The following is a 23,839-nucleotide window of genomic DNA, read 5'->3' as shown; positions in this document are numbered from 1 at the left end:
TAGTGACCAGATGCACATTATGATTGTTTCTGTTCATCAGGCAAAGTTGGTTGTAAGAGACATTTCCCTTTTGTTCTAAGCTGTGTTCCCTTCTGCTGAGCATCCACCACTTCGTAGATATTGCAATGCTTCTCTGGTAACGTACAAAGACTCTTCTTGAAACCACTGAGAAGGTTTTGCTGATGCAGCATCCCATTATATTGATAATATAAATGATTAAAGCATCAGCTGAGAACTGTTCAGGAATGATGTCTCTCTTGTTCTTTTCCCTGCTGCTGGTTTTCAGTCGCTGAAGCCTATTCGTGGTAAATAAGTAAGAGCACAGAATTGCAGCAAGAAAGTTCTCTTATTTCAAAAGACTGTCGTACTTCTTTTTTCCTGCAATAAAGTTTATTGCTTCCTATATATTTGCCTGGTATTATGGAAGGGATAGCTTTCCACTTGCTGGGTAATTTAGTTCTGTAGAACTCTTCAGCTTACGCTTACAGCTCTAAAATTTGCTGATTCAGCTCACTTTCTAGATTCTCTGCCAATTAACTTGTCCTGGCCCTTTGTCCATATTTTTATTTAATTGTCTTGTAAGGTTTATCAATGCAGCCCATCCTGCTGTTCTTTTCCCTCCTCCTGTCACCACACAGTGAAGACTCTTTGCTAACCTCTAGTTTCCAGTGCAGTAATAATTAAGAGTCTGAAAGGATGTTCTTTTTGAACCTTTCCATGTTTGGGGGATTTAATACTGTAGCTCAGACATAAAATTTTGCTCCAGGCTGACACTTGGAATTGAAGATCTGAGTTGGAAAATGTTTCATTTATGTTCTTATTTTGTTTATACTCAGCTGTAAACCCTTGAAGTAGATAATTAATTTTCTGTTTGCGTCAACTTCTGCATAATCTGTGCATCACGTCAGAAGTATCAGAATGATAGCAGTAAGCTACAAGTTACCGTCTGAAACTCTTTATTCATCTGTTGGTGTTCACAGAATATGTTTTGAGGAATTGCTTGATGTGCACACAGGACTTACTCTCAACTGACAATTTCTGAAAGTTGTTTAACCTCTAAAAAAGGTATATTTCTAACCCCTGGATAATTGATGTATTGCGTGACCTACATTGTGAAAATTAGTATAGTTAACAAAAGGAAATTTAGTATACTGTTAGCAGTGATGAGAATTTAATTTTTCCTTCAGTTTAGGTATGAAGTCTGATGAGGTTGGAGTGTAGGGCTGATGTGTGTACGTGTGTTTCTCCTCCCTGCCCCCCTTGTAATGTACCCACGCTTTGTTTAGTGGTTGCTTTTCCCTTGATTTCAGAATATATACTATGAACCAAAAAATGTGCAGAAGGCAATAAAGATAAGTAAAGATCTTCAACTTCTCTGAAAAAGGTTTACATTTTTCAGCTTAGAAAAAGAGACAAGTGAATCAGGGCTGTGGCAGGCATACAACAATTAAATCATGGCAAGTGTGGGGAAAGGAAGTCGAGACTGGTCATTCATGGTTTGTCACCGTCTAAGGACTAGATGCCATAAAATGAAACAGGCAGCTGGTTTCAAACAAAGAGAAGGAAGTATTTTTTCAAAAGGTGCGTGTTTGTACTTTGCTATTTATTGCCACTGGATGTTGTGATTACCAAAACTCTAGATGGGTTCAAAAAACTGACAGTAATAACCCATGGACAGTTCAATTAACCAAGCCGTGGACAGGCAATTAAACACCACGATACGTACGCTGTCTCTGCCCCAGGAAGTCCCTGAATTACAGATTGTCAGGAAGAGGGGTGAATATGTACAGGAGGAATTATCCCTGTAAGCTGAGATGTTCATGTATTCGTTCCTGAAACCACTCGTTGCTGGGCAGTTTTGGAGACGCTCCTGGTTCAAAACACAGTTCTGAACCATCTCCCAAACAAACGTTTCCATCTTTACAGACAAGAAGCCTGATAGAAAAAACTTGAAAAAAAATGCATTATCTAACAGGAGAAAATCAAATGAAAAAATCTGCTCTCATCCATTAAGGGAGAGTATTGAAAGACATGTTGAAATACTTATGTAGTGTCAGTCCGAAGAGACAATAATTAAATGAACTGAAATCCTACAAATCCTCCAAAATGAAATGGCCTAACGTCTGTGTTTCCTTATACTTCTTCTTTTTGCCCTTTTCGTATGATGTTTGCAGGTGCTGAGGGAAATCTGTATAGCCTGGTGAAAGAATGTAGACCTGAAGAGACTAATAATAGTGATAAAAACAGGTATGCAATAGCTTTAGTTATAAGAGACTGCAGTGTTTTTCTTACTAGTGTTTATTTTCTTACTAGTGTTTAGGGGTTTTTTTCATTACTAGTCTTCGGTTGTGTGTTTTTATTTTTTTTTTCTTGTGTCTGTCTTTTCAATTTATCCTGCTGCTAATTGGCGATAATGACCTGTCTGCCTAAAATACACCCAAGGTTATACAAAGGATTTCTGCAAGGCTCTGAGCAACATTATGGAAAAGCACACGGTGCCTTTGATTGTGAAGGGTTAGAATGTGAGCTCCCATACACAAAAGGAATAAGATTTCTTCTTTCCCCCGGTGAATTGCTTTCTGTTTAGAGGGGAATAGTAGCAAGGCAAGTTTTCATCTGTGTTCATTTATATGAATAGCTTACTCAAATGGCATCTGATAGTTCTTGGAGCTGGCCTAGAGTGTATGAAAAGCACAATAAAGAGAAACAGCTACAAGAAACTATTTATTCACCCTTTATGTTGAGTTGGGCACCTGTTTTGAAATGCAGTGTGCAAATATTGCATGGTTTGCATGTAGTATTTGATATGTGTTCTAGCTGGTGAACTTTATCAATAGTCAAAGTTAGTTTGCTGCAAATGGATGCAGCATTGGATGTCTGCTTTTCTTGGAAAGAAAGACTTATCAGGCTATGGGGAAATGCACGGGAGGATCTGAAATTCAGAAAAAAAAAAAAAAAGGCAGATAGCTCAAACTCAAGAACCAAATGCTCTTAGTCCATTCATACCAGTTCATAAATCTCTGAAGAAATTCAGCTGCAAAACAACTGATGATATTTCAGTTGCAGAAATTGGCATTCACTTCTAAAATACAATGCTTACTTTTATGTTTTTACTCAGGATTGCCTTACCTGCCAGGGATTTATTGTTAGTAAACTAGGATTTATTTATTTTTCTATTTGTAGTGCTTGTCTGTTTAGCGCTACTTTTGAGATGTGAACAGGAAATGAAGGAACCAGAAAAATCGCCAACTTTAATTTGTCAAATTAAATCCTGCACATTGCAGGCAATATGTATAGTAAATAAATCTCCCCACCCAGAGGCATTCTTATTGTTACTTCTTAGCCTCTGACAGTTTAGTTAAGAATGTGTCGTCGTCTTTCGGGCAGATACGTGCAGAGGTAGATCGTGCACTTTGTCTTTTTCTATTGCCCTTCTAATTGAATGAAAACTATCTTTTAGTTCAGATTATAAATTACTTCCCATGTTTTGCTTTTTATTATTCCATGAATAATACTTACTCCTGAAAGGAGTAAGTCACGAGGCTTTATCAAGTATTAGGCGTTGAGAAATACAAGCCAGTCTCTGCTCTGCAGGAATACCCAGGAGCTAAAGATGATTTCTTCTCAGAGAGGACTTCAGAAATGTGAAGGTAGGAAAGACTATTTGAAGTGTAAATAGCCTTACTGTGCTTGGAAAATATCACGAAGAGCTAGGATGGTACTGAATAGAAGCAGTTCTGTCACTTTAATTATAAAACTCTTACGTAACCTCCTCTAGCAAGTGAGAAAATTTCAGTGCCCTGATAGCATCACACCAAAGAGATAAGGGGAAAAAAAGAAACAGCTGAGAAATGGGAAATGTGTGTCAGGGGAGGGGAACGTTTGTTCTAGACAAAACTGAGATGCTTGGTTGCTTTTGTTAGAACAAAGACTGTGAAGCACACCCACAGTCACAGGATCTTTTGCAGTGTGAAGAGATGAGGAGAAGAGGTACCCCTGTCCCTTTGGTGGAAATAAAACAGGTGTCGGGACTGGATTTTTTTTTGTGCAACAGACTTTTACCTGTTTCCTTCCAATATACAGTATGCTACAAAGTTGAGGATGGGACCGTTCGAAATAGTTAAGATTTGTAAGATAACCAGTGCTGTTATTGAATTACTGCCAGGGGATAAAGTGGGAGCTAAAGCTGCAAGAAGTGAAGGGACAAGCTGGATGCTGTTCTAACAAACAGAAGTGGCTGGAACTGGAACTGGTTGGCTCCCTGTCTTCTGTGCAGTTTCAATTCAAGCTTTAAAAAAAAAAAAGTAGTGACACTTCAGAGAAAAATATTATGAAGAAATGCTATATGTCTGTCCTGGACAATGATGAAAAGACCGGAAATGATGGATGTTTGTTTTTTTCTGAATCTTCCTATGGTATTCAAGGCTCAGCCTCTAGCAAACGAAACAAGTAACTGCAAGATGATGGATGTGTGATTTTTCTTTCAGCTACTATACATAGTGATGTGATTCCAGTTCTCAAGCATGGATGTTTATGGAGAAGGGCAATGAGAGAAACCATACAAAACTAATTATTTTCAAATAATTTTAATTAAATATTATTATATTCAATTATTAATGCTTAATACCAAGTTGTGGCTATAGACATGGAAACTCTGTGCTTCTGGTCCAGAAATTTGAGCCTTAGAGGAAGAAAACAGTGCAGCATTTGGGTTTTGTAGTTGAAGATATGGCATATATGTCAACACAGCTTTTGTGAACCTGTGAAAGGGAGCTTTTTATGTTTGTATTGTCCCTCCCCTTGAAACGAGGGCAAATCACTTTTCTCTCACAATGTAGCAGAAGGCTGACTGAGGCTGTAATAACAAATTGTGCCAAATGCTGCTTGTGGGGAATAGTTCTCAGCTAGTAAAAGTGAGATTTGCTTTTTGCTGTTTTCAACTGTCTAGATTAGAGTGTTGATTGGAAGAAAATGCCATTTTACACTAGGTCAGATTGGATGGGTCAGCAATCTATTAAGCCTAGTTCATTTAAAGCATTTCAGAACAAACAAATGACTCTTAAGCCTTTTTGCGTTTGTAACTGTGTAAGGAATTGAAACAGACTTTGTTGGTACTCCTAGAAAAATAAAGCCTTTTTCTCCTTACCCCCTTTTCATCTCTTGCTCTTGCAGAATCTGTGTACTTCTGGGCATATCTTCCAAGTAAATGTCTACTTCAGGAGACAATGCTGTAAAATATGCATGTAGATATATATATTTATATATCCTGTCCTGTATATTAGATTTTCCTAAAAGACATCATCAGAAGCACTGCCACCGGTGGTAGCTCCTCAGCTCACCCTTTGGTGGCAAATAATAGGAGTGAAAAGTTCAGCTAGAAGGGGTTGTAGAAACTGGAGTACTGCAAACAGAGAACCTTGGCTTGGAAATGGGATTTTCATCATCTCTCCATTAGTGATCGTACCTCAAATAGAAAAATCTTTAGCTGTAATTTAGGAAGATGTATTTGAAGTATCCATTGCTTCAAAGGGGAGTACTCTGAGATTTCAAAGAGAAAACTGGGGGGAAATGCACAATTTGGGCTCATCTACTGAGAACGACATCTGCAAGACCATTTGCTTGAGATGTTCTGTCAGCTTGTGCAGGGCAAGGCGGAGTAATGGGAATTACTCACATACTTGACCAGTTTTCAGTGACTGAAGGTATGTGCTGTAGAAATGTGGAAGAGTAATATGGAAGAGGGGGAATTTTGTGTACAAAACATTTTTCAGAAGTGTAATCAGTGACAGTATGATTACTTTTCTGCTCAGAACTAGTTATGTTACACTGCCAGTAATGCTATATGTGATGTATGGCACCAAGCTGCAGTGCAGCTCTGTAGGCAATGTGATTCCAAAGAAGGTACTTTTTATCTCAATTGGATAGTTACTCCTGTAGCAGATTCTGTATTGACTTGACAGTAATCAGAATTTCAGTCTTTCCCTGCCTCCAGCACATTTGCAATGCAAATAAGTCCTTTTAATAAACAAAAACATCACACAGGCCATGAAAATATAACCTGCAAAAGAATTCTGCTTTTGAAGTTACATTTTCAATAAGGAGTTTAATTCAGATATGTGTATTTCTTAGAAATGGGACTTCCTAGATCTTGAAATGAGTTCAGGTGCTTCTAAACAAAAGCTTCTTCTCAATGAATTCAATATGAAGACAGCCTGTTTGTTCTTCACAACTGTTTTTTAAACTTAATGCATTCAATAGCAGGAGTTTGTTGTTGCAGTTCCCTGGACATGGTATAGCAGAACTGGGAACTACTGGTATCGATCCAGACACATTTGCAGTCGTTCCTGGTGCATTCAAGGAGATTATATTGTTTATGATTTCAAGGATTGTGTAGTAACAAAAGACCGATATAAACGTGAGGCAAAGATAGTATCAGACAAATACCAGCGCTATAAATTTCCCACATTAAGTCCTGCCAATATAAACCAGTGGTTGACTCTGTGTGTGTTTTTTTTACAATTGTGGTGCAGATTGGTGTGTGCTACTGTCTTAAACCGATATCAGCTGGTGGTGGAAGGGCATTGCTGACCATTTTCTTATTACTGGGAAAAGGAAGACAAAATAGTCCTTCTAGTGTTATGTTATTGCAGAAAACTTGGTATCTGTGGTTTCAGTGAAGCAAGGACGTTTTGCCATGAGAGCTTGGACCCTGACACTTGGAACAGTAAAAGCAGGCAAAGTTACTTTACCTTTTCTTCATATTCTTGTGGATCAAAATTTGAGTTTGTACTGGCACATATGCAATACTTGAACCCTTTGTGATTTGGGAAAAGGTTGCAACTAAGATTGGAGGACAGGGCAGGGGGACCGATTTTTTGCATTCTTTATTCTTTCCAAGCAGCTGGGGAAAAAACAAAACAAACCTAAACCATCCAAGGAACTGGGATAATGACCAGGAGTGAAGAAGCAAAGGCTGATGTCAATGAATTCACTCCAGACATCAGCGTTGGGTAAAAGAGCACGCTTTTCAGGTTTATGAACTCAGCTGGTGCCTAGCTTAAATCTTAGTTTTAAGATACAGCTGAATGTGAAACTTGTGAAAAATGTTCTTTGTGATGCAGAAACTGTCATACCTTCTAATTTGTCTGATCCCACAGGTTCAAACAGATTTTGGTGAATTTAAGATTTGAAGTAGGACTGCATGCAAACACTTTTCTCCTAGCAAATCTTTTCTGTCCAAATCTTGATTTGACATTGCAGTTTAAAAGGGAATGTAAGATTTATTTCACAAGTGGAAATCATGTAGGTTCTCATTTCTGTTGTCTAGAATCTCTTATGTTTTATTGTCTAGAATGGTATATGTAAATTTATGGCATGTGTAACTGTGTATATTGGGCATAGTTTGTGTTAGAAATAGGATTTCACTGGGAAAAACAGGCGTTAAAGCCAAGGCATAATTCTGAGGCTGAATTTAAATGGCTGAAGACCTGCATTTTTCTTTCAATAACAATTAGTGGATGGTATATAGAAATATACAGCTATCTCTTGATTTCACTGGAGCAATGCTGTTGTCACACCTTTCTCATGTTCTAAAACAGGTCTTAAAGAACTTCATTCTTGTGCCCCGTGCAGTAAGTAGTATTACCTTGTAGTCTTGCTAAAGATGAGTAACTTTAAAGTGACAGGAATAAAGAAGTCTTTTAAATATTAATATCGTTAAACTGATTTTGACAGAAGTGCTGTGATGAGCTCAAGGAAAGAAAAAATGCTGCTTATTCCTATAATCTCTTTGTTCTAGAGTAATATTAAGTTCCCATTTCCAGTGTTGCACAGGTGGGAGAGAGATTTAAAGCAGCTGCATATGTGATATATAGAAGCTGTTACAAGCTGAAGTGTAAAACTTATGGCCATCCATAGCTTTGACAAAGTGCAGTTCTCTGAGGAAATTATATACTTGCAGAAGGGAATAAGAAATTTCTCTCTCATCAATGGATTTTCAGACAGAATAAATTACTTTCCAAAGATGATTAGGGATTCCGAATTACAAAATAAATGTCAGTGCTCAAGACTAGGTTTTGCTGAGCAGTTTTGGCCATAAAAGGAATGAGATGTAACGCAATTTTCATTCCATGGATCTTCTCTTTTGTATGAGCTTAAAAACAAATACACGTTTTATCCTTGCAAATACTTCACTTCAATGGTACTGCTGGGATTTATCACATTAATCATACTTTTTTTTTTTTTTCAAAATCATTGCAGTTGTGTGTATTGTGCAGTTAGACACCTCCATGTCTCGCAATCAGTTTGCATCACTTCCCATACCAGCATTATACCCCAAGCTAAATGATGTTGTCATTACCAGATCTGTATGTGGTTTACTTTTATAAGATCTTAGATAAAGAACTCTATAATTTCTTGTAATTAAGACCAAGTTTAATTCCAGGCATGGTTAAGTGTGCTGTGGGTGAAGATAAAAAAATGTGTTGTGTGTAAAAAATGATGTTGATAACTTGAATTTTATTCTGTCAGTGTTCCTAGTTGGAGATATCTGTCAGCATATTGTAAAATTCCATTTCCCTGTGCTATTCTTTATTAATGATAACATGCTGTAAGGAAAAGAAATCAGAAAATAGAGACTTCAACTCAGGAGTTAAGAAAAGGTAGAACTTGTATAACAAATAGTTTTAACTTGCAGAGCTGTAATAGTATTTTGGGGTTTTTCAATCCTTCAAAATATTTCTTTTTTCCCCCTTTTTTATTGTAAATGTGCTCCACCTATTTCCCAAAGAAAATGAAGGTTTTCTCTTATTCATTCCATCCACTTATTCCCTCCCTGAGTTTTGAAGTAGGGTAAATGGTGGCTTACAGATCAAATGAAATGGTCTCCAGAGGAAGAGATGAGAATGGCAGTAGTTATCTAAGAACTGGGGAAGCCAAGGAGCTATTTCTCTCCTTTTAGACAAATTGAAGTGTCAGTTCTGGCCTTTTTGAGTTGTTGTAGGGAACACCTGATGGTGTCAGGTGTTGGTTTTAACTTTTTCAGCCCTTAACATACATACCTTTCCGCCTATGTATTTCTAACTCTTATGTCCTGAAGTGGTGTTTAACAAGCTTAACATAAGCATTTGCAATTATCTAATAGCACCTGAAAATTGCTTACTAAATGACAGGAGGAAGTTTCATTTGCATTCTATATCTGATGTTAAATCTGCTAATTCTCCACAGTCAGCCAGGAAAAACAATGTAGACAGACTTGAATTTTATTAAAATCAGAAATCAAGCACACTGCTTCCTACTCTTCTGTTACACACTGCAAGATAAACCTTAAAACCTTCTGGAATATATTCATTATTTCAGCCATTGTATTCCTCCTTGTTTTCATGAAATGTGCTTACAAGTTCTTAGTAAGTTCTTTAGTTACAAGTTCTTTACAGAAGGTACATAACAGCCCTTCCCTCACCCCAGGAAAGCTGAGTCTCCATGTTTGCTCTTGTTTATATAAGTTAATCTTCTGTAGTGTGACAGTTTTTTTTCCTTCATTAATGAGAGTTCCTAATTGGGTATAATGAAATGTTTACTCATGCTACAAGATAATATTATATGAAAGTACAACAGAGATAAGAGACTATGAAGAAAATAAGCATTTTAAAGATTTTGGATAAGATATGAAAGCCATTTTTTTGCCAATATTTTCCCATTTTATTTGAGAATGACTTCTGGTGCAGCTGTGTAACTAAGGCTATGTCAAACGACATCCATTATTTATTGGCCCGGTTAGCAAACAAGGACACCTTTGACTACAGCAAATTGTGAGGTCAATTTACTGTGCTTTACACCAACTGAAGACTAGCTTTTTTGTATTTATATTCTCTAAAATTTTCCGTTTGGCATGAGCTTCTCTGGGGAAAGCAATAGGAACTTGGGGGAGGGGAGCAGAAGAGAGCTTGAATTTGTAGAAAGCTGGCACAAGTGTAATTGTGCCTTTTATTTCCTATCCAGGTGCATCAGATCAAGTTACAGACCAGTCTCCCCATAAAGGCAAACTTTCTTCAACCTAGTTGAAACTGCAGAAAACAGATGTTAAGGAGATAAATTTTGCAGCTGTTATTGAAATGATTCAATACCCTGTCTTCCTGCAGAGTAAAATTGAAAGAATGAAACGCTACGCAGCTGCCCAAAATAGACTGATATTTGCTACTTGCTTAAACCTGGCTTACCAAGTAACTTCCTTGTGGTATTCAAAGGGTGTAAACAGAGCTGTTTTGCAACAGGACTGTGAAGAAGGATGTTAGCATTAGAGGCACAAAAAAAGATTCTTCTCATAGTCTTACTAAGGACGCTCGAGCAGCCTGTGTGCATTAAGGGCCTGATGCTGCCCTGTCAGAGTCAGTGAAAACTGGATTCCTGATGGTCCAGGGACACCAGAGCAAGGTAATTAGCATCAGGAACCTGTGGCTCTGAAAATCGGTACCTCCTTGTGCTGGAGTTACTGTATTTTTAATTCCACACAGTTTCTGTACTTTTTTGTTTTAATAAAATTAAATATGTAGCAGTTCTGATTTTGAGCTAGTACATATTCTGCATGTACAGACACTTTATGGTGCCCTAGCAAAGGGTACAGAGATTGAGGTGGTACCAAGAGATTCCAGTGTCACTCCCTCCCACGTCTGGGGGACCAGCGTATCCCGGCACAGGCAACAGTAGCTTCCGAACAGGCTTGTTATCACAGAGTCCCAGCCTGGTTTGGGTTGGAAGGGACCTCACAGCCCATCCAGTGCCACCCCTGCCACGGGCAGGGACACCCTCCACCAGCCCAGGTTGCCCAAAGCCCCATCCAACCTGGCCTTGAACACTGCCAGGGAGCCAGGGGCAGCCACAGCTTCTCTGGGCACCCTGTGCCAGGGCCTCAGCACCCTCACAGGGAAGGATTTCTGCCTCACATCCCATCTCCATCTCCCCTCCTGCAGCTTCAGGCCATTCCCCTTGGCCTGTCACTCCCTGCCCTTGGCACCAGCCCCTCTCCAGCTTTCCTGGAGCCCCTTTAGGGACTGGAAGGGGCTCTAAGGTCTCCCCGGAGCCTTCTCTTCTCCCAGCTGAACAAGCCCAACTCTCTCAGCCTGTCTCCATAGCAGAGGTGCTCCAGCCCTCTGAGCATCTCCATGGCCTCCTCTGGCCTCACTCCAGCAGCTCCATGTCCTTCTTGTCCTGGGGACCCCCGAGCTGGACGCAGCACTGCAGGGGGGTCTCAGCAGAGCAGAAGGGCAGAATCCCCTCCCTCGACCTGCTGGTCACGCTGCTGGGGATGCAGCCCAGGACACGGTTGGCTTTCTGGGCTGGAAGCGCATGTTGTTACAGTGCAGCACTACTGGCTGTGCTGTCCCCTTGCCTCTGTTCCTCTGAGTGGAAAGGTTGAGCAGGAGGAGGTAGGGAAACGTGGCTCAGTGCATTAACATTCCACCTTGCTGTTAAAAGTAGCTTAACTCTCTCTGTGCAGAGTGGTGGGATCAATGGGAGGAGTGTAGGAACGAGGGGCTGTACTGAGTCAGACCAAACATCTCATCGTTCTGTGTTTGGACTCCAGTAATGGATGACAGGAGATACCTGTGGGAATGAATAGGAAAGGACAACCTGTAAATAGAATGACAGCAGGGATGTGTCTTCTGCATCGGAAAAAGGGGACGTTACTGAAGAGCTGGCTAATTTAATTGTGCATAATTGCGTTTCATATTCTGTGCTTTGGGATATTTTTGTTTCTAAATCACTGTGTAAGAATTCTCCTCTGTGTGGGGAAATTAAGGTCTTAAGTTAGCCTTTATGCATTTTAGCTGTTATTTTTTTCTCAGATTGACTGTTTTCTTGGAAAGTATAATTTTACAGAAATTATGCTACTGTATTTCGTTTCCAGTACCTATGACATTTTGTGATTACCTTGACTTTAACTCTTCATCTTATCCAGAATAATGGTTATGGTATTAATGAAGGGGTTTGGTGCGCTACGGTGCTTCCTTCTCTTGGTTAGGTTATTGAAGCCTGATCCAAAATACCTTAAAGCAGAGAGTGGGATGGGATAATAGGGGGAATTCTGCTCTGTGAAGAAAAGAAGAAATTTGTCAGCTGGAATAAAAATTTTGCCACCTTTTGACACTGGGATAAAGCGTTATTTTGTGAGCAAAAATTGATTTGAAGAATCTTAGCTAGAGATGGCAAAGGGTGGAGTTTCTAAGCACTAACTGAAAATGAACTGTGTAAAATGAAAGGAACTTGAGGGAGAGATGTTGTCCCCAACATAAACTGGTAGAGCTAAGAACGCTAGGGGAAGGAGAAATTAAGTTGGATCGTATGTTGGATCCTTCATGAGTTGTAGTAGCAGCACTGTCTCCTCTTTTCCCTTTCTGCTATCCTGGGTAATGCCACATTCTGCTGATCTGCCTTGCAAAATATTAAAGGGTCATGAAAAAGACTGTGGAGGCAACATCCCCGTAACAGAATATGATGTGGGTTGATTTGTCAGCAGAAAAGCATCCATCATCATGTACAGGTTTGCCTCTCAAGAAATTATCCCCCCCCCCCACTAAACCCAAGTGTATATGTGAAATGTGCACCTCGAGTGTGTGTTAGTGAGACAAGTCCAGTGGGTTATAAACAGTCCGCCGGTAATGCTGCAGAACATCACTGTGCAAATATCGTGTGCTTAATTGGAGAGAACTATACTATGTTTTAGATTTATTTTGGATTTTGCAGTGGTGTTAGGGATTTGACCAACATTTTTGTGTTTCTGTTTCAGTAAGAAATGAACTGTGGGAAACCTGTTTACCTCATAGTTTGCTAATAACCTCTGATCTGGAGGCTGATGATTGTCTTTGCTCTTTTAGGTTACCTTGCTGCTGGTTAGTGCTTCTATTTTAGTCATAGCGTGTCTTGAAAGTTTGGATATATCTCTAGAGTGTGAAATACATATTCATCTGGTATAGTCTGGTCCCACACAGGTCATTGCCTCAATAATGTTTTTTCCCTTGCAAGAGAAGCAAACTCAGCCTCGTGGAAGGAATGAGTAGTCTCATTGCTTTACTTTTTGTCTTTCATTTCTCTTTTATGACATTGAGGTATCAGAGGAATGAGGGAATCAGGTGCTTCTTTGGATATTTTGTTGTAAAAACCACCACACTTCTAGGTTTCTGTCTTCATTTTCAATATAAGTAAGGACATATAGTGTTTAAGCTAATTAGTTCCTTTAGGACAGAATTATGATCACCAGTTGCTGTTTGTTTTCCACAGATTATTTTTCTTAATCCTTCTTTAGATCCTGGGCTGTAGTCAGAAGAAATCTGGACCAGCCACAGGAAGTAGTCTTGGAGGTGCACTGCAAGTAGAGGTGTGCTGCGGCTTCCTCAGTCTCTACTGAAATATATTTGTAAAGCCATGAATTAAAAAGCAAATCTTAAGTAGGATGGCTAAACTCCCAATGCATAAAGTCGAACTTTCTGTTGATTGGTTTGTTGGCAAAACCATCTTTCAAATAATTCCTGTGTCAGTTGCGGGGAGAAAACCAACAGGGAAGAGAAGTCCTTTGACTTCTCTGCCATGGCCTTGAGTAGCATTTTCAGTTCAGCGCTTGGATTCATTCAGAGCTCCCTGCGCAGGCGTAGTGTGCACGTACACAGGGGCGTGCGGAGAGATTTCTGAATGAATGCACTTGGCAGCTCAGAGCAACGTCTCTGGTTTGGCGGGAGCCTCCACTCAAGCTTGTTTCTCCTGCTGGGAATTTGCATGGGCAGAGTGCCATTTAATCTGATTCTGCTTTTTAATATCTGAACGAGGTTTCCAGTATCACTGCAATTTGCCATACATACCTCTGTGTGTACGTATGTGTGTACATCTAAATATCAAACTGACCAAATGTTCATTGGTTAGTTGTTCTTCTCTATAAAGCCTTACCAAAATGCTTAGGGGCCCCAAATAAATGTGCAAAGCACACCCAATACGTGCATCTCATCTCGCTGAATGTTCTACTTCACAGTTCTCCAAAACTTGTGTAACATCACCAGGCGTCTTCCTTAGCATTTCCCTGGTATGCACTTTAAAAAGAAATAAATCTAATTTACACTCATGGTCTTTAATGCTGTGCCACTGATAAGTGCGCTTACAGTTCAGATGATGTAGCTTATCTGAGGTCAATAGGCATCCACTGATCTACAGCAGATCGGGAATTGGTCTTGGGTTCCAGGCTCCTGGTGTTAAAAATGACGTTTGTCTGCATTTTGCTTTTTTTAATGGTATTGTAATCCTGTCTGTTTCAAGTAGAATATAAAGGAGCTGAGTTGTGATGTTGATTTTGAGGAATGCTTACAAGGAATCTGTGAGATTAACATTGCTCAGAAGGACAAGTAGATTAAAGAAATAATGTTAACTTTTTTAAGTTTGTGGAAATTTAAGTACTCTGTACAGGATCCTGGCCAGCAGAAGGCAGTAACTGCTCAGCTTTGCGTTGTTCATTGCATGCTTGCTTGCATGAGCCATCTTCACAGTATAGATCTACGGACTGAATTTTCCGGGTTTCAGGAGTAGTTCAGAGGAGATTTATTGTTCTACATGCTCAGTTCTTTATGATTCCCCCTAAATAATGTGTTCCCTTTCTTTCCTAGGCCTAAGAGTTTTGCTTTTCATGTACAGTGATACTCAGCATGTTGTTATTCTGTCATATGCTGGCCAGAGCCTTTCTTCCGTTCCTCATCCTTTCAGGAAACTGGGTTTCAGCTGAGAACATCAACTTTTACAATGTGAGACCTCCGCTAGACCGTAAGTAGACAGTTATGCTTTTTTTGTGTATGCCATTGTAGCTTAACATTTCAGTTAATTGCCGTATTCTTTCAATCCTTTGGTTTTTAGGTGTCTGTCTCCTTCAAAGATGAAGGATAAAAAAATTAAAATAAAACTTTTGCTTTTCAACCCACAGCAGTTCAGTTTATTTCTAAGATTTTATCAGTTGACTGAATGAAAACAAACAATTTGCATGCATTGCTAAATTGAAGAGTGCATGAGGGCAATAGTTTTCACATTTTAAGTGCTTTTTATTATATTTTTTTGTCTCTCTAATGTCTTCCTACAGAGCAAATTATGCAGTGGATTTCTCATAAATAATACAGAACCGATGTTTTTGTCTTTTATCTCATTGGGGTTTTTGTAAGGGAAAGAATAGGTGTGCTGTATGCAATTAAGTGAAACTGAAGGTAATTAAAAACCTCGTGAGACCTGTGAAGCCAGTTGTCACTAATAGCATCATTTTTTTACCTCTTATCTAGCATCAGAAGTGTTCTATCCCTTCATTTAAGGGGAGATGTTCATGATATCTGTCATTAAAAAAGTCAAGACAGCTAGATATAATAGGTATATATGTGCATCTAGGGAACTGTGCATCTTAAAACCATGTATATATTTATATAATGTAAATAAGATTTAAAAATAGTTCTTGATCCCTTTGGCAAAGGGTTCAGCCTTCTTCAGGGTTGGAGATCAAGATCTGAGGCTGTTTTGAAGATGTATTTTTTTTCATCAAAGGAATCAAAAGCCATTTGAATGTTAACTGTGTTTGTATATCTGTACAAACATACACACGGATGAACTATCATCATGTGCATATATATAAGAAATTCTTTCTTTCATTTTTTTCCCACCACTACTTAAATGGTATTTTGAATTGTGAGAGAATGAAAACAGGAGATGTTTTAAAGTTCATGCATAGCAAAACCAGTTAAAAATGTAAACGCTTTCTACAAAACTTGTTTTATAGGTTTTATTTGTCTAACAGTGATTTATCATTGAAAAAATGTAAATGTATGTAATATGTTTTTGTAAGTATGTATACAAGCACTGACAGTATTATTTTGAACACTTAATTTTTTTCTTAATACTTGTAAACTTACTATATTTTAATACTTTTAAAGCCACTCCGTTTCCAAACAGTTTTAAGTGCTTTACCTGTGATAACGCAGTGGACAATTACAACTGTAACAGATGGGCTGAAGATAGATGGTGTCCTGAAAGTAAGTGCGTCTGTAGTAAGGAGATTCTTTCTGATAGTTAAATTTGTTTCTCCCTGGCTCAGCCATCTCAGAGAAGTCTAACTGAATAGGATTAACATGCCAACACAGTGGTGCCCTCAGTTATGTTGTTAGTAATACTGAGTCATGCGATTTCTGCTGAGGTGAATATTTTGACCATTTCACAGTGCAAAGCACAGTGAAAAAATATTTATGTCTATATATATGTGTATATAACATTATATATAATATATAACAATACATGATTAATATAGTAAATAATGTGTTATTAATATATCAATGATATATATATGTGTGTGTGTATGTATCTGTGGGCTTCCTAGGAATTCATTTTAAAGATGTTGTTTAAAAAAAACCTTAAGAATTGCCTTTGTAGCCTTATCCCCTTCCTTTTCCATAGCATCCCAAGATATAATGGTCTCTCTAGGCTTCTTGTGAGCAGCAAGACCTGAATGACTAGGGTTCATACTTGTATGAGAGAATGATAGATACATAGAAAAGAACAGAAATATGTTTCCTCATTTTTCTTCGCAGTGATGTTCACAGTAACAGTGGGAAAGGGGAAGAAATGAACTTGAGGAGTGAGGAAATGTGTCTGAAACAAAGAAAACAAGAATGTGCTGCAAAAAAAGAGTAGAGAAATGTGTAGATTATAGTGCTGATAAGTAGTTTAAGTGATAGCAGCCTTTCTGGAGGTTTGAAGGGTCAGTTAAGCTTAAGATTACATCACCAATTAATTTCTTGCTAAATGGTATTTTGATCATGTTGAAAAATGACTTTATACAGCCCAAATAAGTCATTTTTATGGGAATATTTTGCTAAGTTGTGTGAAGTTTTTAAACTCTGTAAAAGAACACGTACTTTATGCAAATAAACGTTTTAAATTTTATTTTGTAGGTACTCAGTACTGTTTGACAGTTCATCTCTTCACAGACCATGGAAAGAGTGCATCAGTCACCAAAAAATGTGCTACTGGAGAAGAATGCCATTTCGTAGGCTGCCACCATCACAGAGAAAGTGGCCACACAGTAAGCACTACTCTTTGTATAACAGCAGCACATTGGTTTTGAGGTTTCCATTTCAGTACTTGTTTTTCCTGCTGAGCTGAAGAGGATTTGCCAAGATATACTCTCCAGTGTTTAACAATAGAAATCTAACTTCTGCAACAGAAGCACGACTACCCCCTTCTTCCTTCTCTCCTGTTTGGGCTGCTGCGTGACAGGGTGTAATAACAACTTCTAAAGAAACACCTCAACTTTCTGAGGCATTGCTAGTGTGCTCGTGGGCCTTGGCTTCTGAGTTCTGAGTGAGGTGCCCGGGTAGGCGATGCCACCTGCACCGATGCTTGCGGTGCTGCAGCTTTGTCACTGTCAGCCCTTGGGCAAGCCCGTCTGGGAGTTAGGTACTCCAGTCACGTCTCTGCGTAACGTAGCTTGGATAACTCTGCGCAGTACACAGAGCAAGGCTGTGTTTGTCCACAAAGGCCGCACTCTTTGAGCGTGATACAACTGAGATTTTGTTCCGTGACAAAAAGATAGAACTGCTGCCTTCTCTCATGCTTGGGATGCTAGGTAAAACTTTACTCTTAATAATCAAACATATCCCACCAAAGTATTATTCACTGCAGTAAAGTATTATCCACTAATGCCCTAATAGTTCACAAGGTTATAGAATCATATAGCATCCTAGAATGGTTTGGCTTGGAAGGGACCTCACAGCCCATCCAGTGCCACCCCTGCCATGGGCAGGGACACCCTCCATTAGCCCAGGTTGCCCAAAGCCCCATCCAACCTGGCCTTGAACACTGCCAGGGAGCCAGGGGCAGCCCCAGCTTCTCTGGGCACCCTGTGCCAGGGCCTCAGCACCCTCACAGGGAAGGATTTCTGCCTCACATCTCATCTCCATCTCCCCTCCTGCAGCTTCAGGCCATTCCCCTTGGCCTGTCACTCCCTGCCCTTGTCACCAGCCCCTCTCCAGCTTTCCTGGAGCCCCTTCAGGGACTGGAAGGGGCTCTAAGGTCTCCCCGGAGCCTTCTCTTCTCCAGGCTGAACAACCCCAATTCTCTCAGTTATTTTTAACGTGAAAGATTTCAGACACCAGCAATGGAACAGACAACATCCACGGTAAACATAAAAGGATCTGTATGTTACCTGAATCGACTTCCATTGATTTCAGCAGGTTTTGGTGGACTGAGGGCATGGAATGAGTATACAGCCTGCCTTCTGCTGCATTTTATCTTACAAGAGTTCTCGTGCCTTTGGATTAGACAAAATGTGGCATTCTCTTGGCTTTTCTAGTACGGAATGTCAATTAAGGAAAATTATTTTCAGATTTCCTTCTGAAAATCAGCTATGTCAGTGGTTCTGTGGCACTAGAAAACTGAAAAAGAAAGTCTGAAGTTCAGCCTGCAAAGCTACACTGAATACAAAAGCTTGAGGGGAAAAATGAATGAGAACAGAGTTTTTGCCATCAGAATTTTTAGCTTGAAAAGGTGAAGCTTGAAACATTCAAATGCATGCTTTTAGCTCATGTGTTAGAAGGGGAGAGTGGTGGAAAGCATTCTCTATTTTCTACAATGTTAGTGAGCTGATCAGTACAGCTAACGTGGCTGTATTGCATCACATCACAGTTTTGAAGCCTAGTGACAGCACTAGGTGATGAGTTCCTCCAGGAAGGCTGAGGTGCGTGGTTTGAAAGAGAAGTTGTAGCATACATGCTCCACTGCTGCCCTGGGTCAGGCTGCCGGGGGGAAGCGAAGAGTCTGTTTGCAAAGGTTACAGCTAATCAGTTGAAAGAACCTACATCTCTAAAAGCCACTGCTGAATTCCTCTATGTCCAGTGATCTCCTTTTTCTCAACAGGAATGTGTTTCTTGCTGTGAAGGCATGATTTGCAATGTAGAAATACCAACCAATCACACAAATGCGGTATTTGCTGTATTGCATGCCCGGAGAACGTCGGATGGCAACAGGCGGACAGTCAACATTGCAGTGCTTGTATCGGCCGTGATGATTGCGTTGTCGTGATGCAGCATACTCCTGTTACATCTGCTTGAGCGAGTCGACCTTTCTGGGGGTTAGAAGAAGCTGTAAGAAGATTGGTTCAATATGTGCAAGGAGAAATCGCTCATATTTCTTATTACATAAAATGTAAGGGGACAGTGGAAAGACATGCGTACACCATGAAGTCCTTGGATATTTTAGTGAAGATATTTCATGTGGCCTGCAGTATTTAAAAAAAAAAACCAAACAAACAACCACTCAACAGCCTGCTGGCTGACTAGGCAGTGGGTGAACTCAAGTTATTATAGTTCACTATTTTATGATGAAAATGCACATATGCTTGGCATGTGAGAAAAGTGTCTGTAGACAATCACTTTCCCAGGTGAGATAAAAAGGAACTTTTGATGGACGATGTGCCAACAGGTATCTCAATGGAAAATGTTTTTAAACTGTTTTTCATTGTGCATAAATAACACGGAGTTTCTTGTCATGATCAACAGGTGTACTTAAGCTTATCTTTAGTTATGGTGTTCACAGAGAACATGTATGGTTTTCATAGAGAACATATATGAGAGAATTTTTTTCTGTTTTGATCAGAGCTATCATTTCTACTAGAAATAATACAACATAATACTTATATCTTTCCTTTCTGTAAAATGTGGTCTCACACTCAGAGTTTAAACCAGTGCGAAATTATGTAGAATTTCTGTCTAAAAATGATGAACTGTTTGAGCACCTGTGTCAGAATTCTTCCCCACTCCCTCAAAGGGATTATTTTTTTGCAATAGAGTCTCACCTCAGCTGAATCTTTGTCTTTGTGATATTGTTCGAAGTGGTGGTAGTACCATGACTTTGAAATTGCAGCTGCGGTCAAGGAGCTACGTTGTCATAACCGTTGTAAGTGGGCACTTGGTCTAAGTAAGGAGAGAAGTGTACTGCTTCTGTTCTCTGTACTGCTATTCTCTCTTGATTTGCAGAAGTTTCTCCCAGAAATGTTACGGTCCTTGATGGATCTTCAACTTGTAAGTCAGCACTGTTGGATATCCCAGACCTCTGGACATCATTGTTACGTAGCTTTGCCACCTCCTTTCGAAAAGTTTGGGCCAAGATTCTTTTTTTCATCACAATATTCAGAAGTTTAATATGATTTATTTGCATTTGACTCCTTATCATTTAGATGACTGTTCTTCAATTAGATGAACGGTTGCAAATTTGACAAATAGTAGAGCTGAGATTACAGTTAGAAGTACTAAAACTTTCTTTGTTTTCCTTTGTAATGTGATGCAGACCAGCATAGATAAGTTGCTTGTGTGAACTCTCACACCTTCTAGCGCAGACCTGTGCTTTCCAGGGCTCTGATAGATCGAGCTCTTACAGACTGGCCTAAACACAGTCTTTAAGAGGTCAGACTTACGGCGTCTGCACTGGTTACTTCGTTAATGCAGACATTCTTTGCACTGGTTACTTCGTTAATGCACACGTTCTTTGCACTGCAAACCCCCGATCGTAGAGCCCAGCAGGTACTGATGTTATGTGACTTCTCGGTATGGCTTTATGTGATCTAAAATCCTAACAAGTTTTGGCTGCTCCTTTCGCCCAGTTGTGTTTCCTTCCAGCTCCCCACCGTTTTCATAAAGTTTCTCTGACGGCTGAAGATATTGCAGCACAGCTGAGGATTTGACCTAGCAAGGTTGAAGAATTGCATTTCACTTTTTCTAAACTGGTTTATTCATTTATGAATATACTGATACGATTACGAATAAGATAGATTGGTCCGATCTTTTTCTAGTGGCTTTTTCTCATCTTGAATGAGATGGTTAAAATTATGATTGTTGGAATATTTTTCAGGAAGGACGGATCATTAAAACTTACTCTTAAAAAGAGATTCAAAACTGTTCTGAGAAAAATTCAGGTAACTCTAAATTTGGATTTTTTTACATAAATTTTGGCTTAATTATTTGCTATTTTATGTCAATAAATGTATTTAGACTAGCAGTTGAAAAACGCTTTGCAATGTTTTTGGTTTTGTTTACATTCTAAAACTGCCTACACAATATTTTTAGAATATATAAATACATCTAAAAGCCACTCTGTGATTTGTTGACAAGCGATTGCGTAGCTACAAAAATTGGATGGAAACACTTTTTCCTTGCTAATACAAAAAAGTTTTTGGTGTCTAAGCCCAGGTTTTCCAGGCTCTGGGTTGATGACCATTGCCCTGCCATCCAACAGGCCAGGATGCTGAGGATATTTTTCCTTTGTTCAGTGATCATCCCAAGAAAACATATCTATATATTAATCTTGGTGTCAGATGTAGTAACAAGCACATTCGATGTTTTTCATCGTTAAATATCATCTTTTTGTTACATGATCTACAGGTTACTTGAACTTTTTTCTTTGGAGGAAAATCATTCAAGGTTTGCTCTCTGCTCAACGGGGAATTCCTTAGTAAAGGGGAAGCAAGTTGTCTTCCATGTTTTGGGGTATTTTTCCTGGTTTTGCCTCTGAGCACTAGGTGCTGCCATAATTCAGCTTCTGGGAATAATTATTGCAATCTTAACAAGGCCTTAAAGTACCCTATAGTCTTATATGAGTTTACTGTAAATAATTTACAATAATCTAAGTGCTGACATTTGTTTACACTGCAAATGCCGTTCCAGAGCATTTGGGAGTGCCAGGGAGACCCTGGGGAGCTGCCCGGAGGGAGGGCTCAGGCGGAGGAAATGGGCTGCAGGTTCTCTGCAACTGCCAAAAGACCTTTTGGGAGGGGAGGTCTCTGTGTCTTTGTTTTTCTTGGTTGAACTGAATTATTTTTTTTACTGTTTGCCATACTGACAAGTTAAGAAATCTGCTCGTGATTTAAATAATGCATTAGGTAAACAATTGTTTGGAATAAAAGAAATAAAAATTGAAGCATTCCACTGAAGTGCCAAAATAGTATGCTTGATTTTAATTGTCATTTTTTAAAAATTAACAATAAAGACAGCAACCTGGATATATGAAAGGATTTGGTGTTGCCAAAGGTTTATTTTTTAGCATAATAGAATTCCAATAGTGGAGAATATTAAGGATGAGTTCTAGTCATCTTGATGCATCAATACCTTTGTTATTGCAAAGTTTAGGACTATTGTTCCTAGAAAAATGAATATGCAAAAGCTGTTAATGAAATGTTATTGCTGCACAAATAGTCACTTGGCTGAAGAAATATGGAATTTAAGAGTGGATATCAATTTTACCCTTTGCTGCTTTTTATGTATGTAAAGACCTGTATGCTTCTGCTTACATTTTATTTAAATGTAAATGTTAAATGCTAACTTCGTAGGAAAAGCAATGTGTGCTGATTATTAGAGCAAATAGTGCTAAAATTCACCAGAGTGCATATTTTTGGCACGACTAATGATTGACTGCCTAGGCAATCTTGACATTAATTTATGGTATAATGCTCGTCTTTTATTAAATATTCACGTATCAGCTATATTTTCTCTTCAGTCTGAAGAAGTACTTCTGTCTGAAGTTCTTACTGAAGAACTTACAAGAGTATTGTTTGATTTGAGAAAAATAATCCTCAGGCACTCCGTAATGTTTGTATTCCAGGCATCTCAGTTTTGGTTCACAGATGTTGTAATGTAACTATGTATGACTTGTTTGTGCCTAAATTAGCCATGCAACTTTGGAAATGCTGTTTGTGTAAATGCACGTCCATAATCTCACATCCATAACTTTACATGCAGAAGGGAAATGCATTTGCTAATACTTCTGTGTACATCCAGCTTCCAGTTTGTGCAGTTGAGGAAAGATAAATGTTTTATGATACATGTGTGTAATGATTTTTTTTTAATTTTTTTTTTTACATTGCACTGGACAGTCTGTAGAAGATTTATTTTTACAAGTTTAAATACAGAAAAACTTCTTCACTATTCAGCGTTGGTTTGTATGATGCTTTCTTACTGCTGTGTTACTGTTTTAAATCTTTTCCAGAAATGGCACTTTTAATTAAAAGTATTAAAATATTTGCTGGTGGAAAATGTTTGTGGTGAAAAAGATAAAAATCTTTTTGCTGCTTAAGATGAGATGAGTTGTTGGCACTGGGGAACTTGTTGAGCTGAAATTGCACTGAGGGCAGATTCTGCCACTCTTTCTCCTCTGATAGACACTAGAAATTCACTCTAATTGAGAGTCACCCTTCTTTCCTGGCTTTACATTATACGGTGGAGCAATGTAAATGTAGCTTTACATTGCAGATGTAGCTCCGTTGAAGAAAAGATCACAGGTACATCTAAGTCCTGTCCAGTACCACTATGGATAATGTATGTGTGCATGTCTATGCATAACTGCTTGTTAAACTCCTGCGACAGCTAAGGAAAGGCTAGGAAAATCTTAGTTTAAATTAAATTCTGTCATGGCTTCAGTAGGGTTTATAATTTCATCTGCTTTGACTTTTCCCAGCAGCGGCTTCAGGAATCTTTACCGATGCCGATCCTCCCTTCTTGGAGGGCAATTTGTCCTGATGGAGACACGCTGTGCCCGGAGGCATTTAAAAGGCAAGAAGAAAACTAGATTTCATTTGCATTTCTGAAAACATGATTGCTGTAATCATTACTAAAGTGATTTTAAGTATAGTTTTGTAGCACTCAAGTGGAAATAAACTTCTACTATTGCATTTAATCAGAAAAGTTTCAAAGCAGGATATGTGCTTCTATACTGGCATCTCAATTTAACAGAAGAATTGAAGTCCAGGTAAAGGTGGAAATTCCAAATTAAGGAAATGAGCAGCACACAG

General features: G+C 39.0%; 1 protein-coding gene across 8 annotated transcripts in view; it reads left to right on the top strand.

The window, feature by feature from the left end:
- The window catches only part of LYPD6B (LY6/PLAUR domain containing 6B), a 55,260-nt gene extending 32,286 nt beyond the window's left edge, over positions 1–22,974 (top strand). For 4 of the 8 annotated variants that reach the window (XM_054830707.1, XM_054830705.1, XM_054830703.1 and 1 more), the window contains 4 exons: positions 14,643–14,796; positions 15,942–16,040; positions 16,956–17,086; positions 18,919–22,974. In XM_054830707.1, the coding sequence (XP_054686682.1) occupies positions 14,682–14,796; positions 15,942–16,040; positions 16,956–17,086; positions 18,919–19,083 (510 nt within the window). In that variant the 5' untranslated portion in view covers positions 14,643–14,681 and the 3' untranslated portion in view covers positions 19,084–22,974. Of the gene's footprint in view, positions 1–1,876; positions 2,248–13,300; positions 13,373–14,642; positions 14,797–15,941; positions 16,041–16,955; positions 17,087–18,918 lie in introns of those variants that run through there. The other 4 variants (XM_054830701.1, XM_054830706.1, XM_054830708.1 and 1 more) reach the window with 3 other exon arrangements.
- Positions 22,975–23,839: the final 865 nt, after the last annotated feature.

This window comes from Grus americana, chromosome 6 (genome assembly GCF_028858705.1).
Source record: "Grus americana isolate bGruAme1 chromosome 6, bGruAme1.mat, whole genome shotgun sequence".
NCBI lineage: Eukaryota > Metazoa > Chordata > Aves > Gruiformes > Gruidae > Grus > Grus americana.
Note: the sequence above shows the minus strand (reverse complement) of the source record. Positions and strands in the feature narration are given on the sequence as shown.